We start from the raw sequence: 20,365 nt of genomic DNA, 5'->3' as shown, positions 1-20,365 counted from the left end.
AGGTAATGCAGGGATTTAGATCCAGCTGAGGATCAGTGCCACCTATTCCACAGTCTTTGCAGATTCATTGCACAGAGTAATTCAGATATGTCGGATAGTTTGTAACTGCTGACAACTGCTGGACCAGTGCCAGCTCAACAGCCTCAAGCATCTTCATCCCAAGCTCTTAAATTGATTCTGGTCTTTTGATTACAGAATACAGATTTTCTCCTAATAAATAAATTTGGCTTGTTGGTGATTCTTATTTTTCTTCTTAATGGCTGTACTAGGAACAGTGGGGAAGAAATATCTCAACTGAAGTTCTTCTTGGGGCCACAGGGAAAGAGCATATCACTGCTCCTAACACAGAAGTGATGTTTGTCCTGACTGTTGTTATGCATATGAATGTTGCAGCTAGCCTTTTAAGACAGTGTTTTAGATACTGATAGAAAAAAAATGTTCTCTTTGAGTCAAAGCTCTGCCAGCCATTAAAATTGTAATCAGTAAGTGAATTTTTACTTAAATCACATTTAAAAACAAACAAACAAAACAACAACAACAAAAAATGGATGTTAGTTGCTGAAAGATCAGCAGTTTACAAATGATTTACTCTATCCCAGTACTCCTCTGACAGTGTAATTCCAGTAGGGATATGCAAGAGTCTGGACTTGCTGGACCTGAGTAAATCCTGCAAACTCTTCCTTTACACTGAATTCTCAAGGAAAAACAAACAAACAAACAAAAAAAACCAACAGGCTTCAGAAACCTGTGTGTTAAGAATGGCAATGCTGGCACCCCGACTTCATTGGGGTTGTAAGCCATGGCTTTAGGGGCACATATGTGCTGTATGTCCCACATCACAATTCAGTTATACCTAAAGAAAAATGCTCTCTAATCCTAACCGTGTTTCAGCTGATAGTAGCTGAAGTGAAAGGAACATGCAGGATGATCATGCTTACGTCTCACTCAGGTAAGGATCTGAATACTTTCATTATTGAAAACCATGAAAGTACCAGCAAATTATTACATTTTACCAGTTAAATTTTAAAATAGGGCTGTTTTATTCCTGTCCTTGGAGTGCCAATAAAGCATCACAAATACTCATTAAGATGACGAAGCTCCTTGCAGGTCCTTACATTCTCACAAAGTGTCTTTTGACTCTTAGTAGTGAGCTTGTAGTTTGTAACTGAACAGTGCACTCCACTGTGAATCCGTGGGACGCGGCTATCCTGGTAGGTGGTATTTCTGTACATTCGTATCAGCGTAAGGGAAGTCTTGCTTGTCCATACATATACCTACACTTTGGAAAGGTAGGTTTGCTTTTGAGTGGAATACATTTAATCAGAATATTACCACAGTGTCAGAATTGACAGCAGCTCCCTTTCTTCAGCAAAATCTTATTTACAATCCCGACTTCATTTTAAAATGCTCAGATTATGTACACTGAGCAGAACTGTCACCTTTCCTCAGCTGAGGTCAACTATCAGCTAGCAGACATTGTTTCTTTATTTTGGAATGGTTTTGTCTGGGCAAAGATTTGGTCTCTTACCCAGATCCTGTTTTTCATCTGTTTTTGATGGCAAATGGTTGCATTTCCCATCCATTTGCAAATAGTGACTGTCTGGCAGGATTTCCTGGGTACGTGGTGGTTTCAGATTATAAAAAGCAAGCTTTCTGAACTCTAGTGATTAATGTGGTTATTTGTATGGACTTCTCTTCCATGGGAGCCAATCAATTAATCCTATGGAAGATGAAAATAAGACTCCAGAACAATTCATCTGCCAGCTAATGACCTCTATCTTGAATCGCAAAGAAAAAAAGAATTGAAGTAGGACTCCTTTGTGTACTGAAATTTTTTGAAGAGCAGGAACCAATATTCTGGGAATCCATGTTTTGTAAGAAACTCCCCCAAAAGCTATTTATACCCTGATCCATTTTTATTTAGTGGAATGAGGTACTGAGGACCTGTGGATCAGGAGTTATGTGAGCTGAACAATGGATAATGGGATCTGACTATGAAAAGTACCATTTATATATTAAACCTTCTTTTGTATTCCAAACTGTCCTTGAAAGTTAAAAGCAGGGATGTAATAAAAACGTGTAAGTCTGCAGACGCTACAGGGAGCATTCAGTTCTTCATTTGTTTCTTGTGAGTCCATTCACTAGAAACAGTGTGATTTTTCCTCAGTGTGTATGTCAGCTAGCAGATGAACCCTTTGACATTTTCCCATGTGCTCAGGGAATCTTCTAGATGTTTAAGTATGGAACTGTAGAGAAGGTGTTGATGTCAATGATGGCCAGGCAAAGGCCAGCGAGACTGCAGGTGTGCCTGCTCTGAAGTTTGGAGTAGGTGATACTGTATTTCTGCAGCTGAAGACCTTTTTATCAAAGTGTACTCAAACGTACTGCAGTGATCTGAAGACAGTTCTTCAAATTGTGAAGAGAAAGGGGTCCACCATTAGTTAAAAAGCAAAATATCAGAGATTACAGATATGGCAATGGGTTCAAACCCGCGCATTCTTTGATCACATATACACCAGTTTTGGGAAAAAAAATCCATTTTTTAATGTTTGTGCAAAGCGTACATTGCTTGGGAGACATTAATGGTGATTTTCTAACAGACGCAGAAAGCAGAAATTGAAGTAGTAGTTTAGACTGTAGGGAGCCCTCAGACCAAATTCTGCAAAGTCATCCGCTTCTCTGCCTCTGGATGATGCAGTGGGATGCAACCTTACAGGAGAATTTTTCTTATGTGCAGTTTTGGTTTTGGATGTTTGTATTAATAATTGTTCTTGCATGAAGAAATGTTTGATGCTTTATGAAGAGGAGTGCTCTTTGTTGTTGGTTAGCTTTATTTTGGTTTTTACTAAAATGCAGAATATGTTAAAATATTATTGATTTTCTAGAAATGGCTGCTTGGTAGTAAAAGAATATTTATGAGATGAGCTGATTCTCCTTGCTTGCTACAAGAAGTATTATTATTTTTTTTTTTTATGTATACCCTGATTGCTCACAAGTATGCTAGCTTCTGACAGGGCTTTTTTGTTGGTGAATAAAGAGTTGGAATCACAGAAGATGGATACAGCCTCTAGATCAAGTGGAGGACAATTAACTATTTTTCATTCTGCAGCCTATTTAACAACTTCAGTAACTTCATGAATCCGAAAATGTCACATGTATCTCTCAAGGGAGTGTTTTGTTTCAGATTACTATTTATTTCCCCAAATAAAATAAGTGTGCTTTTTAATAGGATCAATAATATGTATCTTTAAATATAAATGATACAGACATCTATCAAACAAATGTGTTGACAACATTATGTATTGCATACATTAAACAATTCCATTACAGTGTTGTATATAATAGTTTCATTCAGTGCCCTTTTTTCTTTTTCTCAAGAATTAGGATTTCATCCAAATCCTCAGGGTTAAGTTGTCAATAGAACTCAAAGGGTGTTTTGTTTCCATGTGTGTAACTAGTTTAATGTTTTTTAAGTCTGTGGCATATGGTAACAATAGGATCAGTCGGTTATGGGGAAGCTTAGTGGGATGTTCTTAAGGTTCCCTTCAAGGTAGTGAGTAACGTTGAAACTAATTCAGGAAAAGAGCAACTATTTTCGCTAAAGAAGTTATTTTAATTAGTGCTTGGCAGAGGATTCAAGTATTATTAGTAAGTATTCAAATACTTCTGTGATGTTCCAGCTTCAAGATTAGAAATAACAATGAAAATGCAATAGGAGCTCAAAGTCTTCAGTTTAGTAGCTACATTGTGTTTGCTTGTTAAAGTTTCATGAAATCTTCGTGAAACATTTATCTCTGTCTGCAAAAGCAAGCGGTGTGAATACCGTTAGATAAATCTGCAACTTGAAGGACTGCGGGCATTTCTTGGGCTTATTACAAGGAGAAGTTGTTGAACAGTTGAGTGTTAGTTATTAATTTCTGCACTTCCAGTGGTGAAGTGACTGATAGATACTGTTTTCATATGCATTTGTGTCTTTCGGGTGAAAGATAAAATCTTTTTCCCACCAAGTGCTGGAATGAAGCGAGCAGTATAAATGAAATCACTAACACACAACTTTAAGCTCTTCAGTCTAATAGGTGCTTTGTCCTCATGTACTTGTGCTTGTTGATTGTCCTTTGTAAAATATGATTATTTTTTTAGTTATGAATAGGGGAAACTTTTTTCTGCTTTGCTGATAACTGGTGAATAGTATCAGCATACAATGAAATGCTGAAGTTAGGGAACAGTGCTTAGCAGTCATTCCAGCTGCTGCAGTGTCCACCGCCAGCTGCTCAAGGGCTGTCAGCAGGGCTCACCAGGGCTGCTGCGATGCAGCCAGAGCATGGGCTGCACCACTAGCTCACTCTGACATGTAATAGGCATGACAGGATCTCTTAGATTCAAGGGAGAGGAGTTGCAAAGGTTCTTTGTAGTAAAAAGCTCATATAATATAATGATGTGGTTGTAGACTTTTTTAATAAGATAAAAGTATTAAACTATCATGGTTGATTTTCATCTATCTTTCTAGCTGCCCTCACCTTCCAGAAATCACTAGACCACAGCTGAATTTGAAATAGACTGAACATAACCCATCCATTTCCCAGTTCAAGCTGTTCTGGCTGCAGGGTGCTGCTAATAGCAGTAGTCTGGCCCTGCCTCATATTCCCTGCTGCATATTTCACAGCCTTTTTCTCTATTTTATTTCGACTTACAGTCGAAAGGGGACTCTGGGGTCCATCAGATCAACCTTTGCATCTAGCAGAAAGATAATTAGCAGGATTTGTTTCCAGGTCAGCACACTGACAGAAGAGTTCATTCCCTTGACCTTGCCAGACGTGGTCATTAGGCCTCACACAAAGGGAATGGTCAGGTGTCCTGGGGCCGAGGAGTGGCTACCTGCTAGGCTACTCGTTAGTGGTACTGACCAGAGTTTATCTTCTGCTGCTAAATCCTTTGTGCTTCTCTTGGCTGAAACATTGTGTGGTTTGGACCTGCTGGTGGTTTTAGCAGATATTGCACTGCAGCACCACGGGCAGGCAAACTTAATAGACCAGAATGTTGTTGACCAAGGCCAATTTTTTTAAATCTCAGAACCTGTCAATTTGTTTAAAGGTATGTCTGCTACATCATGCAGTGCCGAAGCAATTCTGGTGGAATCTTTTTGCCCCTTTATTTATTTATTTATTTATTTATTTATTTATTTATTGTATACAAAGGACAGAGGGACAGAGAGAAGTTGGGCAATGATTTGGCTCTGCCTACAGAGATGTAAACAGATTTCCCAATGTTTGATAATGATGGTGCAGCCGGAAGTGGATGACTGGATGGTCTCCAATGCAGTCTGAGCTGTCATCCTGCTGGGAGCAGTTAATGAGTCAGAACATATGGGTTGTTCATGTTGATGAGTCATCAACTTCCCACTTGCCCTGAAGCAGCTTTACTTTGATGTGGCTCAGTCACAAAATCCACTCTTAGTCCCTTTGACAAAGGCCCAATAAAGGACTCCATACAAGTTCTACAGAGTTAGCCTAACTCTGAGCTTGTGTTGTTTCAGTTCAGAGCACGCTTGCAGGATAAAATATTTTGAATCAGTTCTTTCTCCTTAATTATACTTAAAGTTCTTTTCAGAGAAGTAGATCTGAGTTTCCTAATACTGGAAAAAAAAAAAGATGATCCCAAAATAGAAACCACAGAGGCACATTTGTTGTTGGAGTTAGTACAAGCAGAAAAAGAATGAATGCACTTCATGCTGCTGCTTGCTAATTTGAACTGAGCTGTTTTGGCAAGGTTGTGGTGGAAGTTGGTGATCAGAGCCTAGCAGTGAAAAAATGCAGTACGGTGCAGTAGCTCAAGTCATGGAAAATACTGAAGTTTCAAAGCAGGAAGCAGACACCCAAACAGGAAGCATTGATCAATACTTCAGATATGACAAGTGGAAGAGAATCTCTAAGTCCTAATAAAATACTGAGTTTCTGAAATCTGGAGCATTGCATTGAATATTTTTCTGATGAGGGGCCACCATTGGGATACAATTTACTGCTCACTGAGCTTGTGTGTCATAGGAGGTGCACAGAGATGTTATTGTAGAATTTAACTTAGACATATTTAGTTTCTCTTTCTGTGTAGGTGCTGTTACACGAGGATTAAACACACAAAGCAGTTAATAACAACATTATTCTGTATGTAAAACTGGGAGAACTAGCATGCAGTCAAGGCCTTAGGGGACGCTGTGGCCAAGGTTTAACTCACCTATAACTGATTCTCTCAGTGACACTGGAAGTTAAATGCTCAAATGTGTAGAGCTCAGATTTTAGGAGAAGTGAAACTGTTGCTGTTTTCCAGGCCTATCATCCCTGTAGTGCATTTTAAGATTTCTAGTGCATATTATTATTCCTTGTCTATAGCTTTGTTTTCTGGCTTGTTTTTGTAGCCTATGTGATACATGCCAAGAAAAAAATCCTTCCAAGATGAATACTTCTAGAAATAATAAGTAGATGGATTGATACAATCCCAGATAGCTCTACTGAGATGTTTTCTTCTCAGTATTTTTAGTGTATATGTACTTATTACAGATCTGAATCACTTCAATGATCCTTGCTAGAAGGAGTCTCACGTAGCACGTGTACTGTATTGAAAGTGTGAGACCAAAAAAGTCATAGTTATTGTAACAGACTGCCAGCTGCAACCAGGCACTCCCAATGCTCTTTCCTACATACCTGCTAGCTGTGAAGCTGTGCAAAATTGAGATTGTGACTCACCTTCCATTGATATTTGAGGCAAAACTTACAGTGACATTGGTTTTTCGGGATCAAGGCCTAAAAAGGGTATCAATCTTTTGATCAATGTTCTAATTTACTACTTGGTGAACTGTTTTGCAGAGAACAGAAAATTACTTTATGTTGCATTTTGTATGCAGTAACGATAGCATTGAATTATGTACATAAAAAGTATTTTGATTTAAGAATAACGTCTTCCAGTTCTTAACATGTATCTAAATATGAAGTGCGATGAAGAAGGTAACGAAAAAAGAAACACTGAGCAGTGTGTGCTCCAGCCTTCCGCTGGCTTCAGTTGCGTGGATTTCCTGGTCATCTGAGCACATTGGAGATGTTTCTTAACTTTATTTTTGTCCAGGAGATAAACGCCCTTTCTCTTGGATGCATCCCTGGATGTGGCATTTCAGAGCCTCCTAAAAGCTCATGGGGGCTGGAGAAGTGTAGATTCCATGGTGCAGTTCTACATTCAGCAGGAGGCAGAACAGGAGCCCATGGATATGTTTAAGTCATCATGAGTCATCTTTGGGATACCGAGTAGGCTTTATTTCTTTCCCTCCATAATTCAGATGGAAGGGTACAAACTTGCATACGTCACTCCACATGTGTTGGTAGCTCTTCCCTGAACCTGAATATGAGTGATTGTGTTTTGTTGTCTTAATGTCCATGAAGAGTGAGAATGTTCCTGGAGAAAGGAACTCCGATAACAGAATTCAGTATTGTAGTGTGGCTTTAAGAGCATTTCCTGCTTGTTGTATGTGGTTAGTGGCTCTAGTTAAAGGCTGCAGGTTTGGAGTTAGGCTGAGGAATACGTTCAAACAAGTTAGAGATTGCTTAATACAGCTGAGTTCATAAATCCTTTAACTTGTGCTTCAGATTTTGCTAACAATAGTTGATGTTTTCAGTTTCTCATGATGAAACTAACAGGAAAAGAGAAGAGAAAAAAAGTCTTCAATTAATTTGAACATTTTACAGTGTTGGAAAAATGTCACTAAAAATGTTGGAAAGAGGGAAATCTGTTTTGATACAAACAACAAAGAGGTAGTAATTATTTACTTGCTAGCACTCATGTTTAAAAACAAGTTTCACAATTTGGGGAATGATCTTTTCTATTATACATGGGTATTCCAAAATCCATCGCTTTGATTAAATGTAGCTTCTTTATTTGAATTAAAATGCCAGAGAAACAGAACAATGGAGCTTTAAATAACAGTGCTTTTCAGTTTACTTTGATACAATTATCAAAAACAATGCCCAATTTATTGCATCTTTTGTTCTTCTTTTGGAAGAAAGATCATTTAACTGAGCTGGATACGAGAATTCTTGTACTTGGAAAATAATACAACAATAAAAAGAAGAAAAGCCTCAAATGTGCTTAAGTTTTACAGTGAGAAAAGAATAAAATCATTCAGTGCTAGCAAGAAAAAATGGTGGATTATCTCCTTGTAAATAGCAATGATTACATACAATAAATACGCTCATAGCTTTGATAAAATAAAGCGCTCAGCTGCTTAGAGGCTGAGTTGTAGACAAGCACTGAAGTGAAAATGTGATCTTCAGTTGTACTTTCGGAAGTGTATGTTAAATGTAAAATATTAGGATATGGTCACAGACTGATACAGGCAATGCAGCTGTTCTCTGTTCTTTAAAAATTTGTTCTGATTTTGTTTTGTTTTGGTTTTCTTTAATGTAGATACGTTTGGTATTTTTGCTGCTTGTAATTCACATTATTTTGGTAACATCAGAGATAGACAGTAAAGAGTTTGGACATGGTAATGTGGCAGTAGATGTAAACTCACTTGTTAAGTAGTGCTGGCTGTCAGCAAAGTCTGAAGTTGTGGTCACAGCCTTAATGACAATGCAACGATAGCTTAAAGTAGCAAGGAGAAGTTTTGAGACTGAGATCAGTAAAGGGGAAGTTAGGAATTGCTTTTATGAAAGGTGGATCAGAATGGTTTTCCAGACGTGGAGCTTTTAGAAGTTTTACCCTTCTTTATATGTTCCACTTAAAGGCATTCCTCTTTAAAATAGCAGAGGAAAACTTCTCTGCATCCAGCCAGCAATCGGTATGCTGGCTGGCTGATGGGGCAGAAAGCAGGGCATGCCAAGATGGAGCCACATTCAGCAGAGTCACAGGCTGGGTACCAGACACTCCCCTGCTTTCATCTACCTCTCTTTGTTTTTTTTTTTTCCTTTTCTTTTTGTCTTTTGCTTGTTTCAAATGGAGTTGCATGGTCAGCCTTGAAATCCTTGTTCTGATAAGTGTCTAAATTCATGCATTTCAGTGAAAACCTTCCATTGTAGCAAAAACACAGTCCCTTCATCTCTTTAATCTGACAAAAGATGTGTTGCAGCAATCTCGGGTATTAGTTATTTTGGTGTGGTTTTCAGTGTTATGTATACATATACATATACATACATACATACATACATACATACATATATATATATATATATATATATATATATATATATACATATATACATATATATACATCAGCCTTTACCTCAGGAGAGTGGTGGATACACTGCTGATACACTGACTACCTTGATTAAAAACTGCTGGTAACTTTGCAGAGACACTGGTCCTACTGATGTCATCTGCCTCTCTTGGCAACAAGAATATAATCTGATATTTTTGGAGATATAGACAAGTTTTCATGGAGTGGTAAGGAGCAAAACAGTGCTTTCTGGCAGAACACCCGTATTTTCAAAACTTGGCAAAATGACCATCCTTTGGTGCATGGAAAATGGCCCCGTATTTGAATGTGTAGAAAGAAGTGTTAAGAAAAGGGTAAACAACTTTTTGACGGTCAAGTAGCCTACAAGATGAGTATCTGTTACAGATTTTCACTGTCATAATGGGATTCATCTTTTGTTTGAGTGAAAGTAATTCAATCAGAAGTAGCACGTGAAGTGTCAGGATGGTGGGGGGAGGAAAATATGTAAGGGCTAAAGAAATGGCAAGATGACAGATAATTTCAGATGGGTTGGTGTGAGGTAAGAAGGAGAAATAAGTGTGGGATTAGAAGCACAAATAGGACGTTCATGGTCTTATGCCTAACCATGTATCATAACGTACGTGGGAATTGTCTGTTAAACTTTTGCTTTATCTTCACTTTCTCAGTCACATAGAAAAAATTACAACATGGCAAGATCCTCGAAAAACTATGAATCAACCACTGAATCACATGAGCCACCATCCCGCAGCTACTTCCACGCCAGTACCACAGAGGTCTATGGCAATGTCTCAGCCAAATCTCGGTGAGTACTGGATCTCATTTCTGTGGTGGAAATATGAACAAGAGGGCAGGGCCATCTTTTACTGCTATGTTTCCCAAAGTATTTTTGCTTCAAAAAGGGTAGTTCTGATTCCGTCATCAAGCCAAACAGTATGTTCTCTACTTCCTTTTCTTATTTTTTCCTTCTGTAGAATTGGCAGTAAGTGAAGTTGCACTGTTTGAAGTTCTAACAGGTCATGCATTTTATTTTTGATCTTCTGTGAAAAGTTTTTGATGATGAACAGAGAAAAATGAAACCTTCCTATACTTTTTCATTCAGAGGTGGTATAAAGCCTCTACAATTCCACTAGATAATTTTCAAAGCTTACTGCACAACATGCTACCATAGATAATCTGTCTGCAGGCTTTCCTGTGCTCCTTCAGATCAGAGCTAGTAGCTGTTGGTAGTGGTGGTTGTTTTTTCCCTCTTTTCCTTTTTTCCCCCTCATTTATTTATTTATTTATCTATTATTTATTTTGCAGCGATTTGTTCTGTGGTAGGAAGTGCTTTCTAATAGAAACTACTTCTAGCAAAACAGTAACAAGTTTTGAAGAATGAATTAACTGAAAACTTGTAAATGTGTGGGTTTTTTTTGGTGTTCATTTGTAGCACTTCAGGGTTAACTTTAAACAGCAGCTTATGTTCCTCTGATTTTGCCAGAATCTTAGAAGAAAAAAACCTTGAAATTCTGAAAATATTAAAGATATAAATGGAAGCAAACATTTTTAATAAATAATTAAGACTGATACTTTTTCTATTATGTTTTGCATCTGCAGTTCAGATCCTAGTAGTTTTAACTGCTCTGGCTTTCAAGTAAATGAGGAACAGATAGGTCAGTATACAGTCTCAAGGTCACAAAACTGGGTCAAATAAGTAGTCATAAAAACACGAACTAGATTGGTGTTCGAGTTCATTTTTGTAAATTGGTCTCATAATTTCATGGTTATTCATGTGCAGTCGGTTCATCAGTTTTGTCTCTTACATTCCAAGAAAGCTATAGTAATCACTTGGCTGACAGTGGTCACCAACAACAATTATACAGAATCAATTTTTACTTCTGAATTGAATTAGTAATAAATGCTTATGCTGTCCCTTGCAGTAAGTAATTTTAGTTCATAGAGCCGTAGAATGACCTGGGTGGGACAGTGTCATGACAGAACAAAATTCTTACATTCTCTCAACAACTGTCCTACTTGTATATGTTCAGTACGGAGGCGTTGTTGGTTATGTTATGTGAATCAGCAGACAGCAACAGATTGTATCCTTAGCAGACATCAGAACAAACCTGAGGAAAATCCTTCAGGCAAGAGCTTACTGCAGTGTGTCACTCTACATGGTAAAGTTAACAGCTGGACTGCTTGTATTATTTCAAATCACTGATGAGACCAATTTTGAAATGAGCAACAGGTAAGAATAGCACAGAGGTGGGTTTGGTTTTTTTTTGTTTTTTTCACATCAGCTCCTCAGCTTATATTAACATCTGTTGAATTCTCTATAATTAAAAAACAGAGGATGTACCATGATTCAGGATTCAGTGTCCAATAGGCTTTTTTCCCTGTTTGTCAATAGAAGTGAAGTAAGATTAATCAGAGGCATATCATGTGCTGAAATACTTGCACATTGAAGGAACATCTTAGGATACAAAGGTTTAGAAATAAAGGCTAACACATAATTAAAAGTCTGTTCTTGAAGGGACTTGGGATGCCCAATAGGTCCATAGACTTCAAAATCTGTCACTCATATAGAGACTGTGTTTCATTCAGTATTCTTCACATTTATTGACAAAGTATTTAAACAGTTGGGTATTCAAGCAGTGCTTAGCACAATGGTTCTGGTCTGTGACAGAATTTCCTAAATATTAGTTCCCTACAGATGTGTAGAAGTTACCACAATGTCCATATTTAATTAGTCAAGAAAAATTTTTTGTCAACCTGTTTTGGTGAATTTTTCCTCATGCTGGTGGTTTTCTAAAGGCATTCTGTGATGCACCTTTGGGAACATAAGTCTGGTTGCAGAATGGAGTAGCACTTTCTGCATTGTTATTAAATTCAGCATCAGATAGAATCATAGGATCATAGAAATGGTTTGGGTTGGAAGGGATGTTCAAGATCATCTAGTTCCAACTCCCTGCTGTAGGCAGGGACACCGCTCACTAGACCGGGTTTCTCACAGCCTCATCCGGCCTGGCCTGGAATGCTTCCACGGAGGGGGCATCCACAACCTCTGTGGGCAACCTGTTCCAGTGTCTCAGCACCCTCACAGTAAAGAATTTCTTCCTGGTATCTAGTCTTAATCTACCCTCTTCCAGTTTAAAGACATTTCCTTTCATCCTGTCACTCCATGTCCTTAGATTACAATTAATTAGATATACATCAGCACAGTCTTGTAATTTCTAATGTGTTTGTATTAAGTATTTATGTATCTAAACAGGATGCAGTAGCTTCTGAATACTTCATGTGTTTGTTTAAAATAGATGTGAATGTGGTTTCCAGTGCATAAGGTGAATGTATCTCTTTTGAAATTATCCTGGTCAAATGGAAGGGAGATACCATCCTGCTCTTTTGTGAAACAACAGTGTTACTTCTAATGTTGCCTTCTTGGATCTGCTCAGACACTGAATGGAGCAATTCTTTGGTGTAGTGGTGAGACCTCTAGCCAGAAGTGATCGTGCCAATGTCCTACAAGCATCAGAGAAGAAATGGAAACTGAATAATAAGCTAAATCACTCTTCTGGCTGTCATTTTATAACTTTTTAGCAATTGAAGTCTGTGCGTCTGTCTTCTGCTTTCATATTTTTTAGTACTGTAGGAATTTAAAAAGTTTTTCTTTTGAAGATGTGCCACCTACAAGAAATGGATTTAAGTATTCCAGGTCCGCATAGTGGTCTGCTCTTCCAATTAGTAACACATGTGTATTCCTTGCTGTGCTTCTGATGAGGAGACGGAAAATACGCTGTGTTCTGTACAGCTTGTTGCTTCGGTTTATAAACTTCTGCAAGCAAACTTTGCTAGTGAGTGTCTAAAGGCACATAGAAACATTCTATCAAAAGCACATGATGTTTAAGAGGTACCACGTCCTGATATGTTTAGACTTGAGAGATGTGTGTAGTCAAAGTTAAACTGATAGATGTACCTTGAAAAACCTGCTTTTTTACCTTCTCTTCTTACTGTGGATTTGTGTTGTCTGTATACACTGGTTTCCTTGTAGCATTTATGTTTAGATTTGTGTTGTCTATATATACTGATTTGCTTATAGCATTAGAAGTGTTGGTTTTCTCACCAACATTTAAAGCACTGCTTATTACGTGTTGTATAACAAAGGCATCCAAAGGCATTTCTTTCTTTGATGCATCTTGATAAATTTGCATAAAACAAACACATGCTAGGTGGGTTTTAGTGTTACCTTACAGAAGACCACTAAATTAAGTGAAGTGTCATGAATGGAAGGGGAAATCTGTCTCATACTGAAAGCTCCCTGTTGCAAGCATTCATTAGCAAATATTCAGGCTTGCTTGGTCTGATTTTTCTAAATATTTTGCCTTTTTTTTTTTTCTAAAGCAGTTTGTAGATAGATATCCTAAGGAAAGGACTGAATTAACAGCAGTTCTTAAACTGTTTCATTGCTGGAATGCCACACGGTAAATAATCAGCCTCTAAATGAAGACAATCGGATGCACTGTATTTTTCACCTCTTCATAAGTGCTTCATAGATGCCATTGACTTTGATGCTGTCTATGGATGGATCTCTGGTCTGCCCAGTTTGAAAAGAATTTTTGATTGATTGATAAAATTCTGCTTGCATACTACCAGTCAGCTAAATTAGTGCAGTAGATCTAAAGACCCCACATGGAAGGAAGGATATCTGTGCAGTCTTACTGTAGGCATCAGATATAGATTCCTGAATTAGGAAGACCAAGCTCCGTGGACTTCCTGTGAGTGAAAGGAAGGAAGGAGCAGTTGCAGTGCAGCCAAACTAATGGCCAAACTGCTGGCTGAGTGATGTGGCAGAACTGCTCTCTGGAAATGCCCAAGTCCAAGTTAAGGAAACTGGTCTGCCTTAACAGCAGTCACCAGTGTGAGGAGATCACGTCGCGTGTTTTGGTGATGGTGTTGTTTTTTCATTTGCTTTTTTGCCTCTTAACACTGATACCCATTTCTGTCACAGAGATTTGTCCATGAACTTAAAAATGCAGCATTTATCTGCATTGCTCAAGGTAATTTAACTGAGTCTGAAGACAGGTGGGAGGTATGGCACTTTGCATCTGCTTTCTTTTTGAAATCAGCCAGGAAATCCAGCCAATAAAACAATGCAGTATTCCTGTTTAAATCAATAAACACATGAACCAAGGTTTCCATATCCTGCCAGGATAAAAGAAGTGTAGTTACTATTGTTTGAAAGTGATAAAACAGTTTTGGTTACTGTGTCAAAGTGATCTGGAGATAAGAAACTCCCAAGGTGTTTGAAAACAGGCAGTATGTACTGCAGTGATAACAGGCGTACATTAAATGGTCTGGATTTTGCAAGGCTTGGTTTTCATTGCCTGGAGATTTGGCTACAAATATATGTAGGGAGGAACACATTTTTCCTCCTGTGTAGCCCGTGCCCACTCACCACCTGCCAAGTGGAAAGGCTTCGTGTTTCAGGTCATTTTTAATTACTGGATATCCTGAATTTGGGTATGGTCAATGTGAATAATTTTGGCAACTGCTTCTGGTTAATGAAATAGCACTTACAGAAGAGCTGAAACAGTTTTAGAGGACTTCTGAGTTCTGTTGGAATGATGGTTTTACAATACAGCTCTGGAAAATAGTATTTTTTTGTTATTTGTATTTAAAATCTCCAACAAGTAATTTATTGTGCACATTTCAAATTGAGTACTTACTTGTGTTTGGAAGACAGGCTGGCAGCTGTAGAGATGAATGGGAATTAAGTTCAATATGAGATAAAATAAATGCAGATGTCTCAAAGGATACACATCCTTATACCAGCACCCAGCCATCTAGTAAATGTGAAATGACAAAGGGTGGTGTGTTTTAAAGAGTTTTTGGTGCTTTTTCAAAGTCTCTCGTTTTTTAAAATTTCAATACAAAGAAGTTTCTGTCGTTGTAAGCACTTCCTTTCAAGGTTAATAATCCAGACATGTGCCAAAAATGTAAGACTGGAGGCGGAATGCAAGGGCTGAAGATTATGCAAAACAATTGAAAGCAGAAGTAATGTAATGATATTTTAAACAGTAATGGCCATTAGTAATTGGTCATTAATATTAATGGTGTCTCCCCCATAAAGCGGCCTCCTCTGTTATTTGTTCTTACTTGTTGAAATATTGTTTAAAAAGAAGTGCTTAAGTTCCTACAGAGTAAATTTGCAATCTTCTAAATAATTTCCTGCTAAATCCTAGATTTAGTGGAGCACCTGCATTTTTTTTAAGCTTGAAGGTTAAAAAATTAGTTACATGTGTGTATCACAAAACGTAACAGTTGAAACTGTTGAGAAATTTCCGTATGGCTATTTTCAGCCCAGAAATCTGTATAAAAGACTCTCTGTACTGGGATAGTACAACTTTTTGGTTTAATACTTTACAGATTTTTGGAACAAAATGCACCAGAAATGAAAAGCAGCATTTTTTGCTGACCTTGTTGGAAGGCTAACACTGTTTCTGGGAAATAAGCAAAACAAGCAGTTCTTTGTTGGCATAAGGAGAGAGAAAAGGAGGGTTGCTCAGTCCTTTTTTCCTCACCATGTCGTGACTAAGTCAAAACTGTAATATAGCTGTGTTCTTTCTTTCTTTTTTTTTTTTTCTTCTTTTTTTTTAGCCTTTATAGACATGTGTTTTTCATCAAGTTGTGTTGCGTGACACCTGGTGCTGGCAGCTGATGTGAGTTAGGCTCTGGACTGCCCATAAACAAAGTAGGGAAAAAGGTCCAGAACTGCATCTAGACTCTTTTGAAACTAAAATAATAAAACTTGGTACAATCAGTTCAACACGTATGTCAGAAACAATTTACATTTGCATGTTTTGGCTTCTGCAACTTGCAGATTGCTTTGCCCTCAAAATAATCCTTACTTAGTATGTACCCAGAACGTAGTGTATAACAGGAAGGTCTGCCACAGAGAAAGTAGTTCACTAGAATATCTTCAGTAATTTACATGAAAACAAGCAAAGAATTGTCTCATGTTTCATCTAACTGGAAAAAGACAATTATGTAGAATTAATTGAGATGTGAAGTAAACTGTTGCAATTCCATGGACTGCAATGAAACTGTGGCCACACACTTCATGTTTGGAACTTATTTCTACATTTTTATTCGCTTTCATATGAGCTGGAAAATTGTGTAACAGCTGTTTATTGAAGAGACTCAGTTCATTTTGCAAAACAAATTTGTTTCTCCCAAGGGAACTGAATTCAAGGGCACCTTGAATCAGTCTGCTAGAATAGTGACTACTTTTCATCTGTGATGTTAAAACCAATCTCCTTTATAGTGACGGAGTTGAGCCTTTTAGATTTTTCCTTTGTTTGCAGAACTTAGATATGTTCCTCTGGGAGTGCCAAACCCTGCCTAGGGAATTCAAGCTTTCTGAAGACCTTAGTTAGCCTCTTGGATACAGTGCAGAGTTTCTAAGTCTGAACACAGGCTGAACGGAGCTCCTAGAGCACAGCTGATTTATTAGATGGAGTCGGTATTCAGTCTAGTTGGAACCACAACTGTGAGTTTTTCTTTTTTGACTCAGACTCTGTTATGTTACTAATGGCATTCAAATATAAATTCAGAATTCAAATATAAAGTAACAGATATTAACAAAGCCAATTAGGTAGCAAATAATGTGGCACAAGATTGCATCAGATGGAACAGAGATCTGTAGAATGTTGTTGTGCCATTAAGGTTGTTCACAGCTGTTGAAACAAGATCTTCCTTTGACTTGGCTGGGCTCATTCAAGACAAAGAGTTAGCAGCTACACACAAGAAAATGTTACAGAACTTTTCAGTATGGGATTTCAGCTCTGATTCAGTTAAGAATATGAAAGAGAATACGTAACAGTTTGGGCTAATTTCAGGAAAAGCAGTGAAGTAAAAGACTTTTCTCAAAATGAGCTTGCGTGTGTACCACAGTGGATGGTCTTTCCATTGCTGGGATTCTTTCCATTCCAACTAGTGTACTTAAAGATTCCCTATTAATTTGAAATCTAGCCAGTATCATTCATACCAAACCCACTTAAAGATATGTCAGGTACTATAATTTCTTGTTTTCCCCATGCATACCATTGTAGCTTACCTTCCAGAAAAGCAACCTACTGTCATCTCCAAGGATATTCTTCTTTCTTGTTTGAAGAACTCATGCAGTATAAAGTTAAAAGCAGTGAAAACTCTCGGTCATGTAATAACTATAACTGTGTGATCATTCTTTTCTGCACATCTTCTGAGTCTGGAATTCTGCCTGGTCATGTTTATTGCCCAAATAGAGAGCTTTGCAGGGTAAGACCTACCCAGTGCTACACATAATGTGCACAAAAAATAGGAGGCCAGGGAGGTGGGGGAGCTTTAGAGAGGAAAGGAGGAAGTGGTTTTAGCGGCACAACTACTTGGGAAATAAATGTGACCACATATTTGAATGGTATTGATTCTGTAAAGAATCAAAAGGATGTCCCTTTTGCACTTTCTTTATCTGTCAAAACTTCAGTGGCAAATGCTCCTATTTGCAGCTTAAGTATGTAACCCTACTACATTAGGTTTTCTGATGCGTCGTTCAGTGACCTTGACTTCTGCAGTTCTGATGAACTGTAGAACTTCTGGGCTATTTAGGAAGACTGAGGGTGCTGGAGTATTGGTGTTAGTACTGCCCGTACCTCTTTGTAATGCCTCTGGCTTTGTGACATCACTGCATTTCTTTGCTGCACATCTTTTATTTCAGTTATTCCAGATACAAGTAGGTTTGCGAGAACCCAAGAACATCATCAACATATCACTGGTAAACTATGTTCTTTGACCTGGATATTTCTTTATACCTTTCGGTTTTGTCATGTCAGAGCTTCTCACAGATAAGAGGTGTTGATGTAGGAAGCTGTGGTTTTTAGTGTAAGCCAGCCTGCATTCACACAGTATAGCTGTCTTTTTTTATCTTAGGAGCATCATGCAGAGAGCCCCACATCTGAAATTATTCAAAGATCTAGCTCAGGGCTGGTTTGGCCCTCTCAAAACTAGTGATAATACACTGCCACGGAACGAAGTGAGTGGCTTTGCACTGTAGTCTCTGGGTTCCGGAAGGCTTTTCTTGGGGATCAAATGGCACTTAAGTGCCTCTGGAGAAGCTGCGTTAAATGACACGCTGGTGTGTCTGTCCTACACTCTCCAGGACTTCAGAATCTGGAAGCATGTTGCAAAGATGCTTTAGATACATTTGTGTCCTCTCCATGCAGCCTGGAAGGATTTACTAGTGTGGACTTTGCACCACCTACAGGTAACGAAGTTGCTTCTAAACCCGAAGAGTCCTCAGTATAGCACAGCAGCAATCCATACCTATTAGGCATGGCTAGTACTCATCTGGAGAAGGAACAAAAATTAATCTACACCCCAAATAAAACCATATAGTTGGCATATTGAAAATTCACTAGATTTCACTCCTGACCTCGATGGAGGATATCGGTGCTGAATGCTACTTATAGCACCATAACAGGAAGAACTTTTGTGTTAGATAAGTCAGGAGGACATACAATGTCTTTGAGTTGCTTAATCTGTAAATGTGCTTGCTTGTGCAATAGCAAACCACTGAAAATGACTGATACCAACCACCACTACATTTATACAACACAATAAGATGCCCAAGGGTATTTCTGTCACCAAAAAATACAAAGTGGTTCTGTTTCTCACAGTCTTTTGTCCACTGTGTACGATCTGCAAATTTTACAATTTACAATTGTAAATCTTTCAGTTGTATCTTACAATCTTACAATTTGCAATCTGTCTTTCTTTTGACTATAAGACAACGTTCTCAGACTGCCTGTCTCATAATAAGCAGTTTCTTTAGCTGGAGCCAATATATTTGTTCAGTGCTGCAAGTGATTACTGTTTTGATCATTTTCCTGAATGGCTCAGTTACATTTTTCACTGTTGTTTGAAGACATTTTGCTCTCAGTTGTTTCATTTTCTGAAAGTAGTCTTTCCTGAGAGCCACGATCATGCTTTATGTGAATGCTTTCTATCTTGAATCGGGGACTCTTAAATGTACGTAGGATTATCCATAAGCTATTGTCTCTATAGTTTATCCAGTACATCTTTTATTTCTGGAGATTGTACCCAATATTATTCCAGTCATTTTAGTACACTTTTTCCAGTGACATCATAACATCTTTCCTGCTTACTCACCTTTATCTTCTGTGTTGGGCCCTGTACACAAAGAGAAATCTATGTATATATATACGTATGTGCATATATATATGATCTGGTTTTGCAGAGCATTGAGCAGCAATGCCTTTCTGCAGGAAACAGCCCATTGAACGTTTTTCTCATACCCTGTCTCCTCAGGAGTACATTCTGCAGAACACTGTTTCTGGAAATCATGCATTCTGAGAACATGTTGGTATCTGTCACACCTCGATCATGCAACAACACGCTTGTGCCTGTTCACACTCAGCCACAAGCTCTGTTGGTGTGAGACAATGAGAAGGATAGCAGGGAGAGCTCCTTGGCAACACCAATGTTCATAAATCCATGGGACCCGATGGGATACATCCACAGGTGCTGAGGGAGCTGGCAGAGGTGATTGCTGAACCGCTTTTGGTCATCTTTGAGAGGTCTTGGAGAATGGGGAGGTGCCTGAAGACTGGAGGATAGCCAATGTCACTCTGGTCTTCAAAAAGGGCAAGAAGGAAGATACAGGTAATTACTGGCCAGTCGGTCTCACCTCTGTCCCTGGAAAGGTGATGGAACAGCTTGTGCTGGATACCATCTCCAGACAGCTGGAAGAAAAGGAGGTAATCAGGAGTAGTCAGTGTGGGTTCACCAGAGGGAGGTCATGCTTGACCAATCTGGTGGCCTTCTATGATGCTGTCACATGCTGGGTGGATGGGGGGAGAGCAGTGGATGTAGTCTACCTTGATTTCAGCAAGGCTTTTGATACTGTCTCCCACGACATCCTTATAACAAAGCTGAGGAAGTGTGGGATAGATGAGTGGACAGTGAGGTGGGTTGAGAACTGGCTGACTGGCAGAGCACAGAGGGTCGTTGTTGGTGGTGCAGAGTCCGGTTGGAGGCCTGTAACCAGCGGTGTTCCTCAGGGGTCGGTGCCGGGTCCAGTCTTGTTCAACATCTTCATCAATGACCTTGATGAGGGGATGG

General features: G+C 38.6%; 1 protein-coding gene across 1 annotated transcript in view; it reads left to right on the top strand.

Moving 5' to 3' along the window:
- Nucleotides 1-20,365, top strand: part of WWTR1 (WW domain containing transcription regulator 1) — a 45,712-nt gene that overhangs the window by 10,168 nt on the left and 15,179 nt on the right. Inside the window, exon 2 of the mRNA XM_048955471.1 lies at nt 9,880-10,016. Coding sequence (XP_048811428.1) covers nt 9,880-10,016 — 137 coding nt within the window. The remainder of the gene's footprint in view (nt 1-9,879; nt 10,017-20,365) is intronic.

The sequence above is a fragment of the Lagopus muta genome, chromosome 9 (assembly GCF_023343835.1).
Source record: "Lagopus muta isolate bLagMut1 chromosome 9, bLagMut1 primary, whole genome shotgun sequence".
Taxonomy (NCBI): Eukaryota; Metazoa; Chordata; class Aves; order Galliformes; family Phasianidae; genus Lagopus; species Lagopus muta.
Note: the sequence above shows the minus strand (reverse complement) of the source record. Positions and strands in the feature narration are given on the sequence as shown.